An 18,853-nucleotide genomic window follows, 5' to 3' on the forward strand; every position below is an offset into this window, starting at 1 on the left:
CGCACATTTCTAATATGTTTAAATTCACAATGCGTAAAGCAATGAAAAGATTCAAAATCTATAAAACAATGCAATTGAAAATTTATTATTCACAGCAGCTGTTCGCTGGGAAATTTTTAGTATCGCACGAGTTGCTGTTACGGTCAACAGATGGTGCTGCCATTACTTTAAAAAATGTGTTTGAAAAATGTGTTATTACCTGACGCAGGTAAGTAATATAGAAACATGCGCGAATTCGAATGCAAAACTAATCGGTGAGTTACTTCAGGAGATTTAAGATTTTGAACAAACGAACATTTCTATAGATAAATAAAAACTAAAGCATATTAGAACGCATCGTTGTGTCTAAATTTTAGGAGGTTTAAAAGTTTAAACAAACCATTTTTTATTAATCTCCATAATACAGAAAATAATTCATAGTAAAGATTATATTGATAAATAAAAAAAACAAACATACGTAATATAAAAAAGGACATGTCATAGTGGAAGAGGTGAAGATCGTTCACACAGACAGATTGGTTTGGCATTCCTCTCCCTGCCTACCCCTGTGGAGAAGCGGCGTGATAGTAAGTTATTTTTTTACTTTATGTTTTAAAGGGTTATTAAATAGAAAAAAAGAAGTAATAATAGAACTCGTTCAAACCCACAAATATTTAGAAAATTTACACTGTACAGAGGATATACATCACATAAAGGCAGGAAACATTTTTGCAATTCCTAAAATGCATGATTCATCCATTATTCAATGTTAGTTTTTGCATTGTATTACAATGCAAAAACCAATTATACTTACAACTTAAAATCTCCTCCAAATCGATAAAGGCCAAAGGGTGAGAATAATATAAACCATTTCGTTATGAATAAATTTATTTAAATATTATACACAAAGGAAAGCTACACTATATTATACAAAGGAAATGTACAATCATAGTCTTAAAGTTAGCAAAAATACAAATTTGTACAAAAATGTTATTTGCAGTGAATTTGCGAAAATTATGCAAAAATATAATGCAAACTCAACTTAAACCTACGTATTCATAACAGTCTTGTTCATTTATTCAAGAAGTTATTAAAAGTTCAATAAACCTGGTTAGCCTACTAAAAATAGTCACTTGTTTTATTCATAAAAGAAACGATTATCAGTATTTTTGTGCAAAAACGTTCAATGTGATATGAAAATATGTAATCATGTATTACCAGAAATGGTAATACATGATTACATCTGGTCAAATTATAAGCTTAAATAAAAATGAAAATGGTATTTTCTGGCGTTTCTCATGTGTGTGATTATAATCCAGGATTCGGACCTCACATACTAATATAAGAGTTTCTGCTTAGTAAAAAGCTTCTCTACATCCCACCAATAGATGTCTCTAGTGAAGTTCTTGTGATTCAAGAACAAGGTTTCTAAATTGGTTCATATATATAGAACTTCCAAGAATTTGAGTAGTGTGGTTGTCAATAATGGGTAGAATTGGTGAATGTTACACGTGTGTAAAGTGATCACTTAAACCAGCCGATGACGGTCGTCAGCCCCGTAAATGCCCAGACTTCCATATTCTTCTTCATCTTTGATGAGATGTTAAAAAATAATATGTATTACCAGTTTCGGAATTGTTTTCGCGACTTAGATTTGTGTCTGACACTTAGTATTTAATCTAAAAATTAGAATCCCAATTTTTAATAATCTGCTAATCATATGAATTGAAGGTACGAAAATTTACTGTACGTTATTACTCATATATTGAAAGCTGTTATTATTGAAAAAAGTTCAAATCGATATTGTAAGAGGTAATTTTTTATTAATTGATTTGGCAATCACTTTGTGGTAACACCTATCCATTTTCAATTTAAATTCCACTTGAAAAATACCAATATTTCTTAAAATATACATATTGTGAATAAATATTGTGTGTAAAATATATTGACACATGATTCAATGTATCCTACATCATTTTCAAACACCGTTTGTGAAACTAAGTCTAACTTTAAGAGTTGTTTCCTTGAGATGTTAGAGGATGACAGACACATCTCTAAGAGTTAGACTTAGATTTACAATAAAAATAAGAAACACGTTTTAAAATGATGCAGAATGCATCAAAATAAATAGATTTTAAGAAATAATGGTTTTTACCAAATAAAATAGTTTTTCAACTATTGTAAAGCTATGTATAAAATTTTGTCAAAACTAGCTTGTAAAATCTCATACTGACTAAATAACGGATAATTTTAATGAGACTATGTATTCAGTTTAATCAGAATTTACTATGAAAATAGTACGGATGTCCAAACTCAAAACACAGCAAGGGACATTTTTTTGTAGTAAGTTTTTTTGCATTTTTGGACTAAGTAGATTCTACTTAGTCCAAAAATGCAAAAAAATCGTACTACAAAAAAATGTCCCTTACTGTGTTTTAAGTTTGGACAGCCGAGTAGTGTAGAAATGCAATAATTTGATCTTAAAATTTGACCTAAATTTTCAAAGATAAGTATAGAATTGGCTTGTTGCTATACACCGTGTTTCAGGGGAAGACTGAAAATTCACAGGGATACTCTTAGTACACAAAGAATTTTATTTTTATTTTTATGAAACAATCAAATAACAAAAACAAAAATAGTACACTGTTTAAATTAGTATGCAAATTATTGGCCTCCGTTGGCAAACATTCCTCACATTATAGTACTAATAGTTCTAGCATTTTCTATCAATCTATGACTAAATATTGCTTTTATTTCCCCATTGAGAAATTACACAGGACGTTTGCGAAAAGACTGTAGTATATGTCGGTAGTATGAATTTAAGGCAATTACTTAATTATTTATATTAAAGTATGCATGATGATAACGAAGACAGTAAATGCATATTCACCTACTCGTGTTAATGCAGTATACACTACATAAGTACCTGGTGACCCACTGGATTAAAAAAATATATATTTTCCGTGATGAAATAATTTTTATAGAATCGATAAAATACAGGTGTAATAATAACAGATACAGGCAGCCCTTGACTTTCTTATGGTTGAATTTTGCACAATTCGCTATTTCGACTGTCATTTTTTTAATGATAAACGATCCGGTTTCTCCTGAGTTTTACGTGGTTTCTTCCCAGCAATGAAAAAATGCTGAGAAGTTCCTGATTGTCTTACACTAGATTATCCCTCATGTTCCCAACACAGATGATAAGAAAACATGATTTTAGCTAGAAGAAACAAAATTCCACTTATTTTCTTAAATACAAATTTGTTTACGCGATATATCATGGTGAAACGACACAATCACTCACGTGTCACTAAAACAGAGAGAGAAACAAATTAAACAGTTTCAATGATGAATGAAGGAAACTTGGACGACAACAACCAAGATGTCAATGAATTAATCAAATCGCATTCAGAGTCTTTGTCAAATGAATGCCTAATTGAACAAAAACAACAAAATAAAATAGAAAATGAAGGCAAAGAAGAGGTTGTAATTGTAAAGACTGACAAAAAATATGAATGAAGCCTTCATGTATCTTGATAAATTTTTAGCTACCATGAATGAATGTGATCTCAAGTACATAGGTTGATCAAAATGGACATAGAACTCTCCATCAGGAAAAGAAAAAAAAAGTAATCTACAATCTCTTGACAAATTCGTAAAGAAGATTTCTGAATCCTAATTTATTATGTCATTCTATTATGTACATATGTATGTGATGGATAAATAAATATATAACTGAAAATACCCACCATTTTGGTGAATTTTTTACACGACTTTTATTTACGCATATCCAACTGTCACATACATTTTCAGGATACAATTAATTGCAAAAATCGAAGGCCTTCTGTAGAACCAGATATGTGCTGTGTATTTTAATATGTTTTTACCCGTCAATAAACATTCAGACGATTTATGAGGACAAATATCCTCCTTTATGATTGGATTAGAAAAACCATAAAAAACAAATTTTATTAGTGACGCGTGCAAAAAACTGATAATTTATTATGATTTCTGATGATTTAAAATGTGGCATTAGATGATTTTACGTGTTGCGAAAACTTTTAATATTCACACATTGTGATGATTTCAACTGTTTAATTAACAAAAATTAGGTACATATGTACATTCCTTTAAATTTACGAAAACTATATTTTTAACGTTAAAATGTGCAGGATTTATCACTCTATTATAAGCCGAGCCATAAAGACGAGGCAATGGTTAGAAGAAAACCTGGGAAGCGATTAAGATTTTGAATGTATTTACAATGGAGAGAAAAAATAGTGTGTATAAACATAATATAAAAAAATATAATATGTTATAAAATATGCGTAGGTACACAATTTAATTGGATAAGAAGTGACGACTTCGTATGTCATGATTATCACCCCGATTTAACTAAATCAATCTCCCGATCGACCAACGCTTAAAAGTAATGACTGGTAATCTGAAAGGGTTTCAGAAAAGTTTAGACTAAATCCGTAGGGTTTCTTTGGTGAGTTGGATTTGCGCTATGAGGTCAGTGTCGGTACCAGGTCCCCTGGACGGTGGTCTGCAGGGGCGTCACAATGTAGGCCTGCTGCGGCTGCTGCACCACCGCGAGCGGGATGACTTGCTGCGCTATCTCCAGCGGCTGCGAGCTCGAGTCCTCGCCCACCGTCTGCACCGTCATCTGCTGCACCATCTGGTGCTGGCTCACTTGCTGTATGGACTGCACTTGCTGCTGCTGGTGCTGGGTGACCTGCACGGCTTGCATCTGTTGCTGCTGGATCACCACTTGCTGGCTCATTTGTTGCTGTTGTTGCTGTTGCTGCTGCTGCTGCTGCTGTTGCTGCTGTTGTTGCTGGTGCAAGCTCTGGTTGTTTTTCTTCAATTCGCTCAGTCTCTTATCGTCGGCTCTCAGTTTCTCCGCCATCGCTCTCAGCGGATCTTTGTTTTTGTCGTAAGTCATACATTTCCCGCTCTTAAATGGAACGTTCGCTTCTTTGGGTGGTTCTATTTTCTTTCCGATAAATCTCACATTGGGGAATTGCTCTTTCATAAAGTGCCTGAATGTGGAGTAGCCCATCAGCTTGACCCCCGGCTCCAGCATCTCCCCGTATTCCTTGTAAGCGTCGAAGAGATTTTTTCTCGAATCTCCTTGCAGAAGAATCGTTTTACCGAGATCCTTCTGTCCCCCAGTGTGCCTACATAGATATTGCTTTAAAAATTCAGTTGCGTGTTTATATATATCTAAAGAAAATGTATTATAAGGTTTCTTTCCCATATTGCCGTGAATTCTAGGCGCTACTCCGTGCGTTATCACGTGATGTCGTATCCTTTTCAATTGGTAATGTGTAACATTTTCTAAGTAAAGGAAAGCTTCTAGACACACTCTTCTTCCTTGGTAGACATAGGACGCCCGCAACCGGCGCCTGGCTTTATGCCTCGATGTTTCCGAGGGATTGGCTAAACAAGCCATGGTCACTCCCATGAGATACATGTCGTGCTCACTCTTGGTCAACTCGGCGATGTTCAGTCGGTGTTTGTAAACATTGTCCGGTTGGAGTCCTCGATAACAGCTGTCTTTACAATCGCAACCTTTCTTCATTCGAGTTTTAACCTGCAAAAGCGAGATGGTACATTTAGAAAATCATCAATATTCATTTAAATTCAGATTAATTTCATAAAAACCATTGAATAGATAATATTGTGCTTAATATTCCTAGGTTCGCAGTAAATGGTATCACACTCTAGGAAAACGGAAGAAGATTTCGATTCATTAAGGAACGTCAGCATAAATGTGTTTCATAATAGAAGTAATAATATTTCTGCTGATTGGCAAGAAAATTTGGTGATTTTAAGTAATATTACTGATTTATTTTGACAAATAATACAAAAAGCAGTAAATAAACACACATCCCCTAAAAATTAAATGAACTACTTTAAATCTTACGTCAATTTCTTTCTACATTATCTCTGCATAGTTTGCAGACTAATTGCATAGTGAGAAATTTTATTGCGTCTATATTTTCAATTCATATTTATTCAAGTAATTATGTGAAAAAAAATATATTTATGTATCCGTAAGTATATAATTTTAACAAATAAATAAAATTCTAAAAAAAAAATAACCAAATGTCACAGAAGCAAAATCCATATAGGATTATTTTCACCCCATACCCATACCTAATTCGTAAGTATTAATTACATAACTTTATTTCACAATCACCTGATGCGGATTATCTTCGAGCTTGTTGCGGTCATCTTCGCCCCCTTCGTCCCCCGAGGAGGCCGCCTTTTTCCTCTTCTTCCCGGCGGATTTTTTAGTCACTAGCGGCTTTTGTTCTTGCATCTCGCCGTCCTCTCTCGTCTGGTCCGACTCGTTGTCCTGGAGAGTCACGATGGGATACATCTCGCGCAGGATGGCAGAAGCTCCGCTGATTACCCCATTGCCGTTTTCTATTTCAATGGTGTGACCTTGCCATATAACCTGAAAGAAAAGAAAACTTAGAAGCGTACAAAGGATAACACAAAAGTATTGGAATAAGAGCTGAATTGAAAATTGGCAAATTTGTTTTAAAATCATTCCACCTATCAGAATCAATGACTACAATGTATATGAAGAATATCAATTGTATCATATCAAATGTGGGTGCAATTTGGGTTGGCCAGGCCTGACTTAGATTAAAGAATCAACTTGTTTAAACTAAATTGAAATTAAAAAAAAAAAGTTACTTGGTAAATACCGGTATTACTTAAAATCTATTGTGGCACATATTTCGATGCACTCCACATCATATTTTAAAACGATGTAGAATGCATTGAAACACGTGACACAAAAGGTTTTAAGAAATAATGGTACTAACCAAGTGCAATCTAAATAATAAATCGATAGATATTGCCATAAAGTGACAGCCGAATAAATTAATGAAAATATTGGTAAATCAACTTGTTAGTTTGCACAAGAACGGAAGAAAAAAAAAGATATTCATAGGGAGCATCAATATGCATGTTAAATTATATTTATGCAGTATTTTATGCCAAGGGAATTTTCAATGCATTGCAAAGAAATACTTGTGCACAAGTGTATTGACAATTTGACCTATAATTTAATCATTCTTATCAAATGTGATACGATTTTATGTACTAGTGGTTCTTATATTTACTTTCTGTATTGTAACATCGCATACAAACACGAGAAATACAAAGAAAATAAACATTATATGATAAAATGACTGACATTTGAATGTCAGGAAAATCGTGATATCTCTGAAAATATAAATATCACAGCTTAGTAAGGTCAAGTTGGGCAGAAGTTAGATTAAGATTGAAGCAAACTTTGTCAACATGTTAGTTTTTTTTGCCAGATACTATGTATAATAAGAGTTGACATTCAATAATAATTATGGCAAATAGCAGTATCTACAGCACTCAAATAGGGGGGATTATCTCATTAATTGATTCGGCAGTCACTTTGTGGTAAAATCTATCCATTTTTAATTTAAATTAATTTTTGTAAATACCACTACAGTGAAATCTCTATCTATTGTTCCTCGAATAATAGTTTTCGCGGATGTATCGTTTATTTCTTCTAACCCGAATTCAATTCATACAAAAATAGATTGCATTGATTGTTTCTCTATCACCATTTTACCGCATTCATCGTTTGAATTACACTGCATATTTGATATATTTTAAATGTTTTTTTACATTCTTCTCAATTTTCTCATTTTGGTCCATTCGACTACAATATTTCCAACGTGTGGGATAGAAACTATTTAACCTACTAATGGTTATGTAGATTGGGATGGCGGTATCTTTACTCGATAGTATCTCCTTTTGTATTAAACTTCTTAATCCCGCATTCATTGGTTATTTCAATACGTCCCTTTAAAAACGATATATAGAGGTTTTACTGTATTTCGAAAAAGTCGTATTTACCAAGTAAAACTTAAATTAAAAAAGGATTAATCTCCTTTACGAAGCGCATAAGGGCATCTGATGTTCTTTTTGTGCTGATGGATTTAAATTCTGCGGAGTTATTGTATGAGAACAGTGAAAAATTATAGGAATATTGTATAATAACAAAGGAATGTTAAATGTTAAAAACAAACAACTAATTCGTTCAGAATGCCGATGTGTTCTGCGGATAGTATATAAATATTATAATATGAAAACTAGAACATACCTGCTGAGTGCCTTGCTGGCCATAATCTCCTTGCTGTATGACTTGGGAGTCTGATAGCGTGAAGACAGAATGTTGGCCGAGCACGGGAGTGTGCCATTGGGCTTGTTCGGCATTCGCATAGTCCTGCACACTCGCGGCCCCCATATTGGGGATGGACACGATAATATTATCCTTGGAATCCAAGCCCCTTCTCTCCACTGACAGCAGAGAGTGCAACACCTCGCTCGCTTCCTTCTCCGCATTATTTGTCACATCCATTTTGTCGTAAGACATTCTTTTTCATCACAACTTCTGAAAAACTTCAAAAGAAAAATATTTTTAGATAGCACGTGCGCGCACGAAATATAAATAGCGAAACTTCGAAACTGGTTGAAATCTAGATAATTAAAATTCATTTCTCAAATAAATCTTCGATTATCTCGTAAAGATTCGTGCATTTTAAATTCTTGCGGTAAAATAAAAGGAGGAGCTTATTTTCGGCAGACAAGCAATTATCCACCTTATCAGCAAATTTTAAGAATCATTATCGCATATCGAACTGAAGTCCCATTGAATATTAGGCCATATTGGCATGGTATAAAGTGCGATTCAACTTACCTTTTTTGTCATAAAAACTATGTAAATCCAGGATATTTTTGCACAAAACTGTCGAGGAATATTATGTTGTCCTAAAGAAACACGCGAACGACGGGCAGTTGCACATATTATTCGATAATAAACGCAAAATCACACGGATAGAGGGAACGCCAATATGGCGTTCTAGAATTCCGTCTAAAAATCGGACGCTGTACTTGCGAGCTTGGTGAAGCCAAATACAGGCGACGTTCTGCGCATGCGCACACGGTTGGGCGCGAAATTCAAATAATACGGATCGAGTCGTGCGTCGTTTCTGTACAACAGTAACGTTTTAAAAACGTGGTTTTGATAACTTCAAGATACTATTTATTTATGTATTATATAAATGTTTCAAAATTATAGAAATTTTAACTTTAAACTATTGTCAGATCGACGAGAAGTTTAAAGTTATTAGTTTAAACGTTTACTTTCGTCTGGAACAATGGAATAATAGTAAAAAAATAACGCATTAGCCATGTAGCGTAGATAACGTTAACATCCTTATCTTTTATTTCTAACGATTTCAGCATAATGAAACAGCATAGTCAGGACGTTAAATGTATCGAAACTAAATTTAATAATTATTTGTTTTTTGCCCAAAAGAAGTAAAAGTAAATATACGGAAAAGAACAGTTAATTTTGAAGTTTGAGGATTTTGAACCTTTTCATACTCCATTGAAGATAAAATTAATAGAAATTCTCACAATGGTCAGTCGATGTAACATTTTTGTGGTTGTTAATACGAAATATACAAATGGATGTAGGTATAAAATACGAGTGACAGTAGTAGGTACATGCCGTAGCTCGTTAACATTAATAAAAATGAATGAACATAGAGGTCGCATACTGTTTAGCGGGGAATGTTTCTATTACGTTCTAATCATTCTATTAACGACACAGACAGGTTAAATTTTAATGTATAATATTTAGTGCATGTCCAAATCGTCGGAAGAACACATTCTCCTTCCCTAAACTCCATTTTTTCCTTTGCATTCCTTATTAACATCAATTTGTAATTTACGTTTTTTTTAATGTTCAAGTACTATCTACCCTCTAATTGCAAACAGCTATATAAGGTATCGAACGTTTTGACCAATATATCACTAGTCTGTTTTTGGTTGGTTGGAAGATATTGCTTTTTAACAATAAGCCCGCCAAACGAACTTATTTATTTTCTTTACATGAAGTTTAAATAAATAAATAAATATTAGATTAATCTTTCCGAAGGATTGTTTATATTATATATACACAACTTCCGAAAAATCAAGTGATATGGACGTTTAGGCATGGGCAGAGTGGTGTATGTTTCACAAGTTTATGAAGTGATAATTCAAGCCAGCCGATGAGAGGTTGTAATGTAAGCTCGTAAATGCGCGAATACTTCCAAATTTCATTCAAGTAAAGATAAAAGAGTTTGTCTTTTTAAATAATAATACAATTATTGATTTGAAGCATTTATATCAAGGAGGTACTTTTCGAAGATATCATTATTTCTTATCTTATATGATTACAATCATAAAATGTTTTTTTTCTTGAATTATGTATTCGGTGTATAATTCGCAAATACACGATTAATTCCCAACAACCATAAGCATTTAGATTGTAACTTTCTTTTTAAAAAAATGCAATTACGAAATGATTTAAAAAAGTGGTCAATGTTACCTAGATTGAGTGTAATATTGATATGTGTATTAATAATGATATACATGTCTGATTTCTTTAGCAATTTTACAAAATATCTTCTGAAGGCCGCTAAAGACTTTTCTTTTTATTTCACTATGATGAAAAACTTAAAATATACATTCGCATATTTATATAATACATTCCACAACACAAAAGAAATGTCAAAAGAAAGATGGCGCTCTCGTGCGACATTTTTTACCATATTTTAAACTTAATTGCACACTCAGCCATCAATTAACCGATGTTACGCTAATAACGGACATTAATCATAAAAACGCGAAATATTATGTAAATTTTGATGAACTAATCCATACATTCAAACAATGAAAGTTCTGAAAGAAAAAATCGTGACAATTTAATTGCATACATTTTCTTGAGCGAGTACGTGTTTTTTACGTAAGTAATTATGCTTGATATTCATCACAAAAAGTGTGATTTAGTTACGTTAACTCACGAGAAACGACGAAACTGGGAGGAAAAAAAATCGTTCACGCAAAACACAAGTCATGAGAATGCCAATGCCGAAATACACAATGAATAAAAATAGATCACAATTATGCAAGAATGCTAAAATGAAATATTTCCGAGAGCCTAGAACTTTCTGGTAAAACAGCATGTATAAATTTAAAAATAAATCTTTTTGTTAGATACAACCAACTAGATACAATATCTAACTGTAAGTTATAAAAAAATAAGTACAGGTATACTACCTAACAATGCCTTAAATATTTTTTTGACATCTCAACATATCACGACCTCTTACGACCGTCATAGGCTGGAATTTGAGTAGTGTAAAATACTTGGAACACGCTGTGTATTTGCGTGATAAAAATATTTACATCTGTATTATTTTCATTTTACATTTTTGACATCTCAACATAGATTAAGAAGAATATGGAAGTCTGGGTTTTACAAGGCTTATGACCTATGATAGGCTTGTTAAGTGATCACTTTACACACGTGAAAAATTCACCATTCCACCCATGATTGACAACTAAACTACTCAAATTATTCATCTCAATATTTAAATAATATGAACACACAACGTCAGATTTTAATTGTAACAGTCTTAAACTGGGAGTGTGGTGTACACAAAGAAGAAGTTTCCCAAAACCAGAATGATTTTGGGGTTAAAGATTGTGTTATGTGAACTTGTTTTTGTCGAGACCTAGATTGAAAACGTGCCAATTCCCAAAAAATGGCAAGAGAAAGTGTGTGAAAGTTGAATGATTGGAACCGATGGAGATGATGTACGGAGGGTACGTCCCTTTAATTAAATTATTAATGCGTTGGCCAAAAGTCGATGACATTATCGATAAAACATCTGCCCAATTCCCAACGAGTAAAACAGACAGACACAAAGAAAGTTAACACGCTTATTTTGTGTACTGTATTTTGATGACAAAAGTGAGTTAAGTAATTTTTTGAGTTGCGTTTATATGCAAGAATATTTCTTTTCAAACAGATAAAATTACGGAGAATCTATATAGACAAAAATATTAATGTTCATTTGTTAAAAATCTTAATTTTATACACAATTTTGCATTCTTATACGCGCGTGTTTTTATCGATATAAGTAAAAATAATGTTCCTTTGTTTAAAATCATAAATCTCCCAAAGCTATTTACAGGTATAAACACTTGCGAGGGGTGTTTTTTAAACATCCCTTTTGACCTCAATGGCAGCGACATCTGTTGAAAGTAACAGCAGCTCGCGCAGTACTAAAATTATGAAACATGGCCATAACTTTCAAAATTCTGTTTCAATTTCAACGTGAAAATTTTAAGTACCAATCTACCGGGTGTCGAATCGCTAGAAGCGTCGAACCCGGGGAATGTTGCATTATAAAGACAGATCTATATTATGGTTTAGGTAGGTACTTATCAAATACTATGAGTGTCTAAAAGAAACCTCTTAAAGGACCCTTTCATAGATTGCCGCCTGCGTACTTTATACCAAGTATTCAGGTGCATACTTTACCAATATTATCATTTCCTTCCGGTCCATCTGAGTAATCAAGTGCATTTATTTTAAAAAGGCAATATGCATTTCCATATACAGGCGGAACAAAAACAACAGGTTATATGTACAATATATACACTGGAACGAGAAAAACTAAAAAAAAAATCATTTTTTTCTGTGTCTTAACTTATCAAGTAGTAAGATATCAATGAAAAGGTTGTACCCTGCAGAATGAGTATTTTTATACGAATTTTTAATTATAAAAGTAAATTTTATATGAAATGTATCAACATTTTAAACATGCCACGCACATGATCAATAAATATTGTCAATTTGAAATAATCACTCATCATTACGTCCTAAATGACCCACACGCTATCTGACTTGGTATTTTATGGCCCCACGGTTTGGGCGGTACGGAGAGGTTAAGAATTTAACTTGTAATAAACTTTTCTTTATACTGCTGAAACATGGACCATAAAAGCAGCGGATAGAAGAAAAATTGACGTTTTCGAAGTATGGTTTTGGAGGCGCATGCTCCGAATCTCATGGACAGCTAGACGCACCAACGAGTCCATTCGCCAAGAACTACACTTGGATGGCTTGACTCTGGCCAATGTCTGTACACGACGGATTCTTCAGTTCTTTGGACACGCTGCGCAATGAGGATATCCTGGAACGACTGATTGTGATCGGTAGCCTGGAGGGGAAGATAGGGAGAGGAAGATCCCACACGATGGACCGATCAAGTTAAGACAGCAGCAGGCACCTCGGTGGTTGGAGCGCTACGTGCAGCGCAGTCAAGGGATAACTGGAGAAGAGTCGTTGCTTCGACAAGGGTCACAACCCTCAGTAATGAGGAATAAGACGAAGAAGAAGAATCACATTTGCATACCCTCATTAAACCTTTTTCTTTTAACCCTCTTCTACATATAAGATCTTAAAAATAGGTAAATTACAAGTGCCACCAAATAGTTAAGGGATAACTGGAGAAGAGTCATTGCTTCGACAAGGGTCACAACCCTCAGTAATGAGGACTTAGATAGGGAAGAATAAAAACAGACAGAACGCTGTTTTGTTTTATTAATCATCCTGTGTATTTTGTATCTGAGGCAGGGTCATTAACACTTACTAAAAGCCGCAAGTGTTGAATGTATGTATAGTAGTAAATAATTTCTACGCACAGCTAACAGAAGATGCATCTCATTATCATACAATCCCTACAACCATTCACGTGATAAAAAACTGTACTTGCAAGTGCATTTACATCGGCCCGTAAATATACAGGAAGTTATAACCACGAGCGGACAACTCCGTTAGCTCAAATAATTACATTCTTTACAGTAAGTGCATTCTTCGAAAAAACATACAATTTTCAAAAGAGGCTGTCGTAAATACGAATACAAATCATATAAATTCATGCACGATTACTTGCCGTAATAAGCGTTGGGATACTGTGTAACTTTACGATCAAAATAAGGAATGCAAGATGGTTAAGGGTGTACTCGTAAATATACAATTCCGTACGCGACCGGCTGCGCGAGGAACCATACGTGTCCGCGAACATTAAAAAAATATATACATTTTATTATTTAAAAAAGAGAAATACATGGTTGTGTTTTTTATTGTTTGGTGCGATTTAATAATTTCATATAGGTTAAACACAGGATTGGTCACGTTTTGTCGCAACTTTAATTAAGATTTCGATAGAATACAGTAGACATAACAGATTTGCATTTAAAGGATTTTTTATGCGAAATTGGAAATGTAGCGAGGACCTCCACAAACGCGGAAGGCATGTATGTGCGAAGGCATCACGTGACAGTTGTGGAACAATAATAGTACGAGGTGCCCACCTCGCACGTTCTGAAATCTCCCAATAGCGGTAAGCTTTGTTTATCTTTATCTCGACAACTATGTAAACACAAAATTTTCGTTATCTTTCATTACGCGGATCGTACAAGATAAAATCACGCGTTAAAACTACTTTTGTCTACAACAACAAAAAATATTCCTAAGTAATGAAATACTTGGAACACGCTGTGTATTTGCGTGCTATAAACATTAACATCTGAATAAAATTCATTTTATATTTTTGACATCTCAACATGGATGAAGAATAGTATGGAAGTCTGGGATTTACGGAACTTATGACCTATCATAGACTGGTTAAGTTAAGTGATCACGTTACACACGTGTAACAAACACTCACCATTCTACCCATGATGATTCAAACAATGATTGACAACCACACTAGTCAAGTTGTTGGAACTCCTGCATATATCCACTGCCATAGATGGCTCCAGTGAACTCGAACGTAAAGGTTGTCAATCACGAGTAGAATGGTGAATGATACACGTGTGTAAAGTGATCACTTAACCATCCTATGACAGGTCATAAAGCCCCGTAAATAAATACCCAGACTTTCAAATTCTTGTTCATCCATGTTGAGATGTCAAAATAACTCCTAATTGTTTGCAAAGACAGATTGGTGTGGCGTTCTAGTCTCTCTGCCTACCCCTGCGGCGTAGTGGTTAGTTAGTTATACTATAGATTACTTCCAAAACAATGCAAATGATCGTACTTTTGTTTTTATGATTTTTAAAAATTAATTTAAGCATTAAACGCTCTTTTTTAAACGCTATCCACAACCAGCGAGTGTTTTTGCCTAGAATTTTCACTCATGAAATTATAGTAACTTTAAGCATAAAGGGTAAATCCACTCACGAGTAGACAAAGGCTATGAAACTTAAAAGTTGAAGCCTGAGTAGGGTCATGATAAGCGGTGTTGCTAGATTTCAGAGTCACTTGGACGTTAGGTAATTTTTAAAAAAAGCTATCCACACCCCGATATCCCGACAACATTCTCATGAAGTGTTCTTGTAACGCTTCGCCTCCCATCTCCGTGGATAGCTGGCCTTGCGTTATGTTCTACAAGGGAGCGGGGAACTGCTGCCAATAATGAAAGTAGAAAGGCCCGCGTACTTTATGGGGTGAATGGTGAGGTGTTTGGAGGCCACCAGAGTGAATAATGCGGAAAATTCGCGCCCGATGGCACATTTCCAAGTCGCCATCGAAATGGGTTGGTCGGGCAGATTTATGACAGTGGTGGATGGTGCATTGCGATGGGCAGAGTGCGATGAACCTGCACACGGCGGAGTATAAAGCGGTGCAAACGTTACGTTTGTTTTCAGTTCTCACGCCTGGCGGTTGAGCTCTTTTGGATCCAACCGACAAAAGTACAGGGATGCTAATATGCACTGCAGAATCAAGATTCAAACCGTAAAATGTACGAAACACAAAAAAATCATAAACAATGATCTTTTCAACATTTTGAGTGTGTCCAAATACTTGTTCACAAAATCTGGACTATCTCCAATTACAGGAGTTATTTTCATACTATTTTTTGACATCTCATCAAAGATGCAGAAGAATATGGAAGTCTGGGCATTTACGGGGCTTACGATCGTCATAGGCTGGTTTAAGTGATCACTTTTTACACACGTGTAACATTCACAAATTCTACCCATTATTGACAACCACACTACTCAAATTCTTGGAACATCTATATATATGGTTCAATTTCGAAACATAGTGCTTGAATCACTGAAATTTCACTGGAGACATCTATTGGTCAGATGACTTACATATTCTTCTTCATCTATGTTGAGATGTCAGTAAGTAATATGAAAAATAACACCTGTAATTGGAGATAATCCAGATTTGTGCTTTGTGACAAGTATTTGGACACACTGAAAATGTTATAAATGAAATAAAACATGCAGGAAATCGTCGCCAGTCATTTCGTGCACAAGTCAACAGACTACCTGCCCTATGAATCGAGTCGGACGCTACACAGCGTTTTTTGCCGACACTATCAAAGGTTCCTGCCGAGGTGGATAACCCTGCTCTGTACACCTACATGCCGGATTACATGCACATTACATACTCGCATCTCTGTTCTCGCGCGAGGGGAACAAACAATAACACAAATTATAACCGCCTCTAGCCGTCGGGTTTTTGCCGCCACTTCCACAGCTGTTTGTGGCGGGAGCGACTCAACTCTTCCGTGACAATATTATTGTTTATGAAACCCATCATTACGATCATCCCGGCACCCCACCGCGGACCATCCCGTGCAGGCCGGAAGGACGACTCCGAACCGGTCTTCGGAAATACGGCACACAATACCTCTTTACCTAATTAACTTTCTTCAGATATTTGCGAAAGTGCGGGTAGCTACTCGGCTGTCCAAACTCAAAATACAGTAAGGGACATTTTTTCTGTAGTACGTTTTTTTTTGCATTTTTGGTCTAAGTAGATTCTACTTAGTCCAAAAATGCAAAAAAAAACTAACTACAAAAAAATGTCCCTTACTGTGTTTTAAGTTTGGACAGCCGTACTTGGTAGGCGGTATTTTTAAAGTAGTATTCACAAAGTTGCAAGTAATTTAACTTTATATGAATCTCATTTTGAGGCGAAACATCTATCGTTTTTTATACAAAAGAAGATGGAAGTCTGAGCATCCCAGGCTTTACGACCTGGCATTTGCCTATGACTAAATATGGTTAGATTTTTACCGAAAATGAATTATATAATAGGTTTGCGTTTCTATTACTATTTTTGTATAGTTTAATATAAACCTTAATGGTTGGCAATGTACATGAATACAGTAGCTGAAATTTTCTGAATAAATACATACAGGGTGTCCCATAATCCGACGTATTAAGTTTAAGGTTTGTTAGGCCAGATCATGACTCACCAAAAAATGAAAATATGACCTCAGTAAAAGTGCCTTAGATTTCCAGATATTTCCACGTTTATGAATTTTACGAACATCTACGCCTTAGATCAGTTTTTTGAGTGCCACTTTTAAAATTTTTCATATTTTAGGATTTTCATAAAATTCATAAAAGTGGAAACATCTGTAAGACTAAGGCACTTTTACTGAGGTCATATTTTTTGGTGAGTCATAAGCTGGCCTAACACCCCTTAAAAGGAATACGTCGGATTATGGGACACCCTGTTTATATATGATTATTTATTGTAAAGTTATCTGCTTCAAATTAAAAAATTTCAAAATCAAATAAAATCAAAAAAAATAATTCAGGACTGCATCTTAAAGATATAATGTCCAAATTTACTTAAAGCGAAGTGAAATAATGAAAAAATAAACATATAAATATGAGTACCTACGTATTCATAATATAATAAGTACTTAGTTGGTAATGAGGATTAGAAAAATATTCGATATTGCTATCGAGATTATGAAGTAGATATTAGTTTCACCCTTATGTATCTTTTCACTTACTAGCACTATGTACTAGGTATTAACTAGGTAATATTGAGTTTTAGAGTGTATTATATGGACATGTATTAAGTAGGTATGTATATAGAAACACATAAAAGTGTGTAGGTACATTGGCGGCTACTCAATATGAAGGGGAACGACGCTGACTGCAAAACTGAAGGGAAAATGATGGCATCGTTTAATGAAAATGTCACGCGACGCCGTTTAGGAATTTTCCTCGAAATAAAATTAGTCTCCATGACAAAAGGTGCGTATTCATAAACAAATAAAATTTAAATAGGAATCGTTAAATAAACTCGATAAAAAATATTATAGTAAATCATTGATTTTCCGGTAGTTTTAAATCAACTTTATTTTTTTAATAACAATTATTTAAAATGCAATTCAAGACATTAAAATGATTTAAATTATATTTACAGTTTGGGTAAGAATCAAGTGATAAGCGTTTCGAATGGTTATAAGAAGTAATAATGTTATGTTTCTGCAATTGTAATTAAAAAGACGAAAGACGTATGTAATAAGTTCACAATAAATAGTAATGCAAAAATTTGGGTACAATGTTAAAAAATGTAAAATTTGAGAGAAAATTACATGAATTCATTATATTATATATAAATCTTAGTAATAATTAATACATGTAATAAAAATATATATATGCTAGTATTATTGTTATGAAATAGGGTTTGCGGTGTTCTTAACGATTTTTAAAACGTAATTCGATTATACGCTCGAAATAAATATTATTGAAGGGTGTTTTTTGTATTAAATAATAGCCAATGTATTGAGTTTTACTTACCAGATGCATTTTCTAAATTAAAACAGCTGCTTCTGGATCTGACAACTGAATTGACATTAGCATCTTGCCATTCAACCCGTTCTTCCATCGCCTTCGAAGCGCTCCTTTTAAACTGCTCCAGAAAGCTGTCAATTTGGGTTTCGATGCTCGGTGAAGTCGCCATCACTTATTTATTATTCACATCGTATTAAACAATATATTAGACACGTAAACCAATAAATATCGAGAAAATAAATACATGTTAACTCAGAAAACCGCACAATTTTCGGCACTATCCCTCATACAACCCGCCGCCGCACAAAGCACCCCCGTGAAGTGCGCAACGGAATTGACAAAA

The 18,853-nt window shown here is 34.3% G+C and overlaps 2 protein-coding genes across 3 annotated transcripts in view; both read right to left on the minus strand.

Moving 5' to 3' along the window:
• LOC148313815 (guanine nucleotide exchange factor DBS-like) overlaps nt 1–18,849 on the minus strand; it is a 143,258-nt gene extending 124,409 nt beyond the window's left edge. The window contains exon 1 of the mRNA XM_088256820.1: nt 18,517–18,849. Coding sequence (XP_088112946.1) covers nt 18,517–18,679 — 163 coding nt within the window. The 5' untranslated portion in view covers nt 18,680–18,849. The remainder of the gene's footprint in view (nt 1–18,516) is intronic.
• Nucleotides 884–18,629, minus strand: LOC148313817 (uncharacterized). Of its 2 annotated transcripts, none has more exons than XM_088256844.1 (4): nt 18,517–18,629; nt 8,150–8,448; nt 6,191–6,451; nt 884–5,581 (listed from the first exon to the last, which is right to left on the minus strand). In XM_088256844.1, the coding sequence occupies exons 2-4, from the start codon at nt 8,420–8,422 to the stop codon at nt 4,499–4,501; spliced, it is 1,617 nt and encodes a 538-aa protein (XP_088112970.1). In that variant the 5' UTR covers nt 8,423–8,448; nt 18,517–18,629; the 3' UTR covers nt 884–4,498. The 2 variants fall into 2 exon arrangements, with proteins under 2 accessions (XP_088112970.1, XP_088112978.1); XM_088256852.1 differs by lacking the exon at nt 18,517–18,629 and adding an exon at nt 8,747–9,174.
• Nucleotides 18,850–18,853: the final 4 nt, after the last annotated feature.

Source organism: Brachycentrus maculatus, unplaced genomic scaffold (genome assembly GCF_059751285.1).
Source record: "Brachycentrus maculatus isolate JH-2025_06_01 unplaced genomic scaffold, ASM5975128v1 h1tg000005l, whole genome shotgun sequence".
NCBI lineage: Eukaryota > Metazoa > Arthropoda > Insecta > Trichoptera > Brachycentridae > Brachycentrus > Brachycentrus maculatus.

Excerpts from the sequence above, each read along its gene's own strand:
- LOC148313817 (XM_088256844.1), bottom strand. The coding sequence starts at position 8,422 with ATGTCTTACGACAAAATGGATGTGACAAATAATGCGGAGAAGGAAGCG. Across the intron at positions 6,452-8,149 it reads GCCAGCAAGGCACTCAGCAG|GTTATATGGCAAGGTCACAC; the intron begins GTATGTTCTAGT and ends CTTTTCTTTCAG. Across the intron at positions 5,582-6,190 it reads TCGAAGATAATCCGCATCAG|GTTAAAACTCGAATGAAGAA; the intron begins GTGATTGTGAAA and ends TCGCTTTTGCAG.